We start from the raw sequence: 8,811 nt of genomic DNA on the forward strand, positions 1-8,811 counted from the left end.
ACCAAAGGGGCAATTCACAAGAATTAGGAGAAACTGCTAACGCGACGATGATTACCTATTACAAACACAAATAATAAAAAAGAGATTTGTAGAAAAGGGTTATAAACCAGCAATTTTGGATAATGTTATTGATGAAATATACCAAATCCCACAAAGTAGATGTCTTATGGACAAAGTAAAACAAAAAAAGACATGAAGCATGAATGGGGCTTCATTAGCGGGTATCGTGCACAACATAAAGAAGTCAAAATGATTTTTTAGGAAATATTGGTCAGTAATGAGTATGGATAAAATCCTGATGAAAACCATTCCGGAGAATCCAGTATTTATCTATAGAAAAGGGCAATTGTTTGGTGATAAAGTTGTCAAAAAAGTCTTGAACTCAGCAATTAGACCTTTTTGGGACAGGCCCGGATTCTATGCATCAAAAAAAAAAAAAGGGAAAGGAGGGAGGGCTTTGTCAGCTACTCATCAATATTATCCGGTGTTCTCATACAGGACAATTTGGCCATATATTGGCCTTATCCAGTTCGAGATTCAACCGGTTACACCTTCCAAATCTGGTGGCGCCAACCATCAAAAATTTCCTGGAAGCCACCAAATTTGGTTGTCCTCTGAGTTAATCAATAACTACAAAAACAAAAACATGAAGAGAATTCATAAAGCAACTCTTCTGTGAGGACACACCAGTGATTATAAATATTGTTAATTTATTAAGACTATCCAAAAATTATTGAAAAAATTTCCGATTCTCTGCGCCCCTCAAATTTAACCATAAGGTCAGTTAAAATGCCCCCACTTTCGAAACACAAACAGATTCAGTCATTTTTGGAGCAGGTACAAAGGGACCTATCCAAGCTTAACTGGAAATATCGAGGAATCGATAATCTGAGTCCATCAGAGAGAAAGGCACTTAAAGAACTCAAGGAAGCAAAGGAGGTCATTATCAAAAGTAGCGATAAAGGGGGAAATAATGTGCTTCTATCACAGGACCTACAGGTAAAAGCCAGTAAATTAGGATATTTTGAAAAACTTGATTTATTTCAGTAATTGCATTCAAAAGGTGTAACTTGTACATTATATTTATTCATTGCACACAGACTGATGCATTCAAATGTTTATTTCATTTAATTTTGATGATTTGAAGTGGCAACAAATGAAAATCCAAAATTCCGTGTGTCACAAAATTAGAATATTGTGTAAGGGTCAAGATTGTGAAAAAAAACCCATTCAAAAATGTGGGGGAGATTCACAAGGAGTGGACAGCTGCTGGAGTCAGTGCTTCAAGATCCACCACCAAGAGACGCTTGAAAGACATGGGTTTCAACTGCCGCATACCTCGTGTCAAGCCACTGTTGACCAAGAAACAGCGCGAAAAGCGTCTCACCTGGGCTAAGGAAAAAAAGAGCTGGACTGCTGCTGAGTGGTCCAAAGTCATGTTTTCTGACGAAAGCAAATTTTGCATTTCCTTTGGAAATCGAGGTCCCAGAGTCTGGAGGAAGACAGGAGAGGCACAGGATCCACGTTGCCTGAAGTCTAGTGTAAAGTTTCCACCATCAGTGATGGTTTGGGGTGCCATGTCATCTGCTGGTGTCGGTCCACTCTGTTTCCTGAGATCCAGGGTCAACGCAGCCGTCTACCAGCAAGTTTTAGAGCACTTCATGCTTCCTGCTGCTGACCTGCTCTATGGAGATTTCAGGTTCCAACAGGACTTGGCGCCTGCACACAGCGCAAAATCTACCCGTGCCTGGTTTACGGACCATGGTATTTCTGTTCTAAATTGGCCAGCCAACTCCCCTGACCTTAGCCCCATAGAAAATCTGTGGGGTATTGTGAAAAGGAAGATGCAGAATGCCAGACCCAACAACGCAGAAGAGTTGAAGGCCACTATCAGAGCAACCTGGGCTCTCATAACACCTGAGCAGTGCCAGAAACTCATCGACTCCATGCCACGCCGCATTAATGCAGTAATTGAGGCAAAAGGAGCTCCAACCAAGTATTGAGTATTGTACATGCTCATATTTTTCATTTTCATACTTTTCAGTTGGCCAACATTTCTAAAAAATCCCTTTTTTGTATTAGCCTTAAGTAATATTCTAATTTTGTGACACACGGAATTTTGGATTTTCATTTGTTGCCACTTCAAATCATCAAAATTAAATGAAATAAACATTTGAATGCATCAGTCTGTGTGCAATGAATAAATATAATGTACAAGTTACACCTTTTGAATGCAATTACTGAAATAAATCAAGTTTTTCAAAATATTCTAATTTACTGGCTTTTACCTGTATATGAGAAGGAAACCATGCGTCTCCTTAATGATGAAACCACATATAAGAAACTATCCCATAATCCTTTTCCAGAAATTATATTGGTAAAGGAACTTTCCTCCTACGTACAGGACACACGGGATGTACTTAGGAAAATAGATGGAATCACGGTACCCAAAGATACCCTACTGGTGGGGGTAGATGTAGAATCACTTTATACATCAATCCCACACGAATGTGGTTTAAAAGCAGTACAGTATTTCCTTGATTATAAATTTCCACAGCTAGCCACACAGAATGAGTTTATAGTGGATTTGCTACAATTTATGTTGGATAATAACTGTTTCCAGTTCCTCAACCAATATTATAGACAAATAAGGGGTACCTTTATGTGGGCTCCATCTTATGCATGTCTGCATCTTGGTTTGTGGGAATTGGAATGTGTATACGCCTCGTCTCTGTACCTCAGCCACTGTCGCTTGTGGCTGAGGTACATTGATGACGTGATTATGCTCTGGGGGGGCACCCCATCGGAACTAAAGTCCTTTATCGATGAACTCAATCAAAATAGTAGAAATCTAAGACTCACCTTTCTATCTGACTCTGTATCTCTACCATTTCTTGACCTTACTATTCAGATTAGGGAGGGCCAGATCTTCACGAAAACGTTTAGAAAAGAAATGGCAGCCAACACTCTCTTTTTGGCTACTAGTCATCATCCAAAACCACTTATTCACGGAATACCTGTAGGACAGTTTCTGCGCACTAGGAGAAACTGTTCTGATGACAATGCTTTCCGAATGGAATCTTATGAAATGTGCGGGCGTTTCCGTGAACGTGGATACACTCATGGATGTATTCGGAAAGTTAAAAAGCGAGCTTACCTTACTGACAGGTCCTCCCTACTCTCCAACAGTACAACCAAACAACAACCAGATAGAACTACCCCTTCCCCAATTAGGATCATCACAAAATTTGGGGCACAGTGGGGATAAGTCTGCAAAATACTGGACCGCCACTGGCATATTCTAGTTGAGTCCCCCATATTAAGGAGGATAGTGGGGAATAGACCTTTGCTCACGGCAAGAAGGGCCACTAACCTCAAAGATAATTTGGTTCACTCTGAATATACGAGACCAACGAGACGAAATTGGCTTACTGACTTAACCCCCTTAGGGGTATGTTCCAATGTGGCAGATGCCACATTTGCAAATTTGTTGATAAGACGGACATGTTCGCCAGCTCCAATGGCACCAAACAATTCAAGATTCACCACTTCATAAATTGTCGGTCAACACGCATTATATATATGCTAACATGCCCCTGTGGCCTAATTTACGTGGGTAAGACCAAAAGACAGTTAAACAAGGACAATGACAGACCTCTATCATTGCATTTTTTGGAGAAACACAATGGAAATCCAAGTGGCCTCAAATGTAAGGGTATCTACAAATTAAATTTACCCTCACGCAGAGGTGATTTTGACAAAGTATTGTACCAGAAAGAAAAGATGTGGATATTCATGTTAAAAAGCATGCAGCTGCGGGGCCTAAATAATGAATGCAATCTGTCTGTCTTTTTGGAACAATAGGGAATATCCCCAAAAACCTCCCCCCCTCCTTCCCCCTCCCCCACTTTTCCCTTCCCCCTCTTTTTCCCCTCTCCCCCCTTTCATTTATTTCTTCACCATCCCACCCAAAACCCCCCCTCTCCCCTTTTCCCTTCCCTATATTCCCCCCCCCCCCCCTAGTTTTTCAGGGTTACTAAGGGGTCAATTTATTTGATACTCACATGTCCACTCCCCCCTCGATTCTCTTCTGAAAATACATCTGTTTACACTGTAATGGGATGAATTATAATTCATTAATTTTTAATCTGAATCTCGATAATCCCTGTTCAGTCACTTATGAGAAGAGTGTCCATCGATTACTGTGCGACCTGATTCCTGTTCTACTGATGAATAATTGGAATCCCTATACACGGCAATACTGTTAAATCCTTTTGGTCTGTACATGTTTTTATATATACACGTATATCCCTATACATTCTTTATAATTTCCACTGAGCTAATTCTACCCTGCTAAAAGTGTATTTCCCTGTGGGCATCTCAAGATAATAATAAGTGTCATTTATTGGGTTAAACTCTGTTTGCCTCACTGAGAGTGTGTGTGTTTGCACAGGTGTTGAGTGATACCTACAATGAACCAAAGCGCCATAGGATACCCGCCAGATGAAATGAATTAATCACTAAATGGGAGATTTAAGCCTGGCAGAGATACCATTGCACATGCTCTGAAGAAGCTAATTAGTTAGCGAAACATGTAAGCATCGGGACTACATGGTATCCATGAGGAGGACTTCTGTGTGGCCAAATATCAGTTGAATTGAACTTTTATCTCAACCTGCTCTATGATCCTTTTGGTTCAATAGCTAACATCAGAGCCTGACTATTGCAGCCGATATCTACAATGACATCCACGCTACTCTATTGAGGAAACAGCCTTTCCTAAACAGCTGATCACCGTAACCATCCGGAAACCGTCTGCTATACATCAAGGGGATCTTCTCTGCAGTGGCTGTGACGGTAAACATCTGATCGATATGATCCCGTCTAGACGCCGGTAACTGTAAGCTTCCCTCTGCTATCTTGTATGATGATGAACTGCACGGTGTTCCGCTCCTGCTGTTTGAAAAGTCAGTGTCTTTTTTTGTTTATATCAAGTGATACATTTAACTTGATACTGTGTTTCATCTTATGCTGAACATTAACCACTGTGTGCACACATTTATATACAAAAGCTGCCTCTGTTATAAGTTAGTGCTATGGAAACCACAAGGAACCCTTTCACCGCCATAAAAATATCCTACCACAATGTTTTTTGAGAAAGCACTATGATGCATTGCATCCCATCACTGCCTGATCCAGTTATGTTTGAATTATTCCCAGGAACTTTGGAAGTTTTATATCCATAAATGTCATCTAATTGGTGACCGACTGAGATCTGCAAGTGTATGAGTGTGTGAGAGGTAGAGAAACGCGAGTTATAATTGGATAATGGTGGCCACCGGTTTTCTCCTGAGACCCTAGGTCTTTTTAATATGTATTGGTTTTGGGGATATATGTCAATTTCTGTATTTGTATTTTTTCAATAATTTCCGGATTCTATGCATGTCACAGATGTAGATCATGCCAACAAGTAAATACAATAAGGGATTTAATGGAGTTCCAATCCACTGCCAGTTCTAAAAATTTTTTAAAATAAAAGATTTCATTTTGTGCAATTCGACTTACGTTGTATATGCGCTCCAGTGTGGTCTGAGGTACATCGGTCGCACTAAACGCACTTTGGTTAAGCGGATATCGGAGCACAATGACAACATTCAGATCGGTTTTAAAGATCACATTGTATCAATGCATTTTCGATGCAAGCACAATAGGGACCCCTCAGGATTAAAATTTTTGGGAGTGGAAAAAATGTACCCAGAATGGAGAGGGAGCAACAGGGTAAGAGAACTAATAGATATATTTGACTGACACTTTACATTCCAAGGGAATGAATGTTAAGTTGGATTTAAATTGTTTTATCAGTAATTATTGAATTTTAAAAGATTTTTATAATGGGATTTTATAATCAAATTTTAATTTTTTTTATATATGTAAAAAGTATTGTGATTACATAATTTTAGACATTCTTATGCAATGATGTTTTTGGGATATATGTATGGGATGAAAGTCCCTTTATAAAAATGTGAATTTGATGTACCAGACGGATTAAATAATGTCTACTATGATTTTAATATAGACATTTAATCCATCTGGTACATCACTTGTATATTGGAATACAAGTTGAATATATATATATATATATATATATATATATATATATACACACACACACACACACACACACATATATATATATATATATATATATATATATATATATATATATATATATATATATATATATATATATATATATATATATATATATATATATATATATGTTGAACCAAAACAATAATAGGGCTATATTGAGCACGAGATTGATGGTGGAATGAACTGTGACTTGAATTTTAACACCCAGCCTCACCATCGATTAGTGTCTCCTTAAAAATAGTGTCACCATACACGGAACAATCAGTTGAAAACAAGTCTATGATGGGGGGATGATGCGCCAACCATGCACTGCTGGATTGACAACATAGGGTGTTGTTAGATTGCATAAGCCCTCTGGATGTGATGCGACTGATGCCGTGCATCAGACCAGTAGGAACGAGCATGTGCAGGGTTAATACTCTGGTGCTCGTAGGTGCATATAAGGATGGGAGCTGCTCTGTGTTGCCACGCCCTCTGACAAAGTGATGACAAAACGCGTCAGGGCGTGACCACGCAGCACCCTACGCTGGAGGGTTTACCCAGCCCGGGATAACAGCTTTATGAGAAATCAGCAGAGCGGTGAGAGGTGGACATATGATAGTGACAAGAGATTTGGAAGTTTTATATGCCTGTTACATGCCTTTTTGTTTTTTTTGTTTTTTTTTTAGCTCTTCAATCTCAAGCAACCTTCTCTCCCATTCTGTATATGAAGCCATTATTGTACCTAGCAATTGAGTGATGGCATGGAATTCGGGCTGGATCTAGAAGCGAACATTTCACCAAGTGAATACTTAAGTCGGCCATAGATGGTCCATGCTGAACCGGCCAAAATTTGAACCATCTATGGCTACAGGTGGCTTTTATTTAAGGGTTTCTTATAGACCATCACAATATTAAGTATCTTCCTTGCAGGGGTTACTAAAAATATTTTTAGCAACAGTTATTTTACAAAAAAGGGAAATAAAAAAAAAATACTCTCATTAGACCTCTTAATATATAAACTATGCAACAAAACACATTTTCAGCACAAAACATAAAAAAAGTGCTTTAACATAAGAAAATCTTTTAACACTTCAGTGTAACCAACTTTCTTAAAAGAACGAGGGATGTTCAACATCACTTAGCAACATACTCCGAAAAAGACTTTTCTCTTCACAACAATACATTTTAAAGTCCTAGGCATATGAAAGTCTTCCTGGAATGAAATCATGGCACTCCAGGAGAAAAATGGCCCAATTCTGCTTGAATGGATTCTGGATTTGAACCTTCCAGGCCAAACCAATGTTTTGGTGCTAGGAGATCAGTTTCAATACTTAAGAGGGAATCATTTTGAGTGCTTCACGAAATGAAGAACAACTTTCAAAAAACGAGAAAAAGTGCAAAACTTGTTCCTGTCTAGGAATTCTACGACCAATGGTTTTAGTCAATTTTCCCAGGACACGCAGTGCCATGCCTTTATGGGGAGATAACAGGAGGTAGAAAGGGGATAAGGCAAACAGAGGCGTACATTGCTCACTAATGGACATCATTGGTTTCTCTAGCTGCTAGATCCGGGATGAATATGATGGAGGTCGGTGATATGGCTTCATTGGCTTCCCCTCTCTCCTCCTGTGCATTCTGTGGTGGCCCCTCCATGCCCCTCGTGGTACTGGGGAGTTGTAGTGGAATGTGCCGAATTCACCTGGCACTGACAGGTGGTAGGAGTTGATGGTCATACTGCGGAAGGGGGTGTTCTGAAACATAGGAACAGTAAAGTTTACATTCGTAATCCTACCAAAGCCATCAAAACCGACATTTCCGGGTGGGAAATTAACAAAAAATTGACTGTCGTCATCAACAAAGGGAGAGACAGCATTTGAATTTCTTTGATTTGGATGAAATCTGATTCCTGGTCCAGGAATGAACGGGCCAATCATATTGCTATTATCGGTACCATCAAAGGCAGTGTATCCAGGAATGTACATGGGTTCAAAGCAAGGCTGAACATTTCCCTGGGAACAGGGCGGGTGAGGATGGGGCACATTCCTCAAGAGAACACCATGAGGAGGATCGTTTTGTATAGGAGGACCAAAGTAATGCTGACCATTTTCCTGATCGTTATATTTTGGGTGTGGATGGGGGACATTCCCGAAGGGAACTACAGGAAGAGGACCGTTTGGAATGGCATAACTTATAATTTTGGTTCTCTCTGGGGGCTCCACGCCCCAGGCTTGAGCGATATGTGCCAACAGGATCTGGCTATACTTCCGATGGGCCAGGTGGTTCCAGTGGATGGCATCTTTACACCTGGAGCGCAGGTCAAAGCGGAAGTGGTAGTGCATGTCAAGCACGTCCATTTTGTGGAAGTTTGCCAAAGTTGCGCTGTAGAAATTTCTCTCTACGATATCCCAGCGCAGGTTGTGCTTTGTGTACTGTGGCATTTCAGAAGCTTTGAATCCTACGGGCATGGTCATGTTCCATATCACCAGACATTTGGGGCTCAGAACGTCGTTGAGCCGAAAGAAGAGGCAGTCCAGGTTTTTTTTGTAGACTTCCACTGGCTTGTGGGTATACCTGATAAGGTCCCAGATACAAGAGCTTATGATGATGACATCGGGCTTGGGTCCTTCTTTGAAGTCAGCCAACACACTCTCCATGTATGTCGAATATGCCCAAGTC

General features: G+C 40.2%; 1 protein-coding gene across 1 annotated transcript in view; it reads right to left on the bottom strand.

Moving 5' to 3' along the window:
- Positions 1-7,697: 7,697 nt before the first annotated feature.
- Positions 7,698-8,811, bottom strand: part of LOC141128594 (PC-esterase domain-containing protein 1A-like) — a 1,479-nt gene continuing 365 nt past the window's right edge. Inside the window, exon 1 of the mRNA XM_073615968.1 lies at positions 7,698-8,811. This exon is cut by the window's right edge and continues 365 nt beyond it. Coding sequence (XP_073472069.1) covers positions 7,698-8,811 — 1,114 coding nt within the window.

The sequence above is a fragment of the Aquarana catesbeiana genome, linkage group LG01, assembly GCF_042186555.1.
Source record: "Aquarana catesbeiana isolate 2022-GZ linkage group LG01, ASM4218655v1, whole genome shotgun sequence".
NCBI lineage: Eukaryota > Metazoa > Chordata > Amphibia > Anura > Ranidae > Aquarana > Aquarana catesbeiana.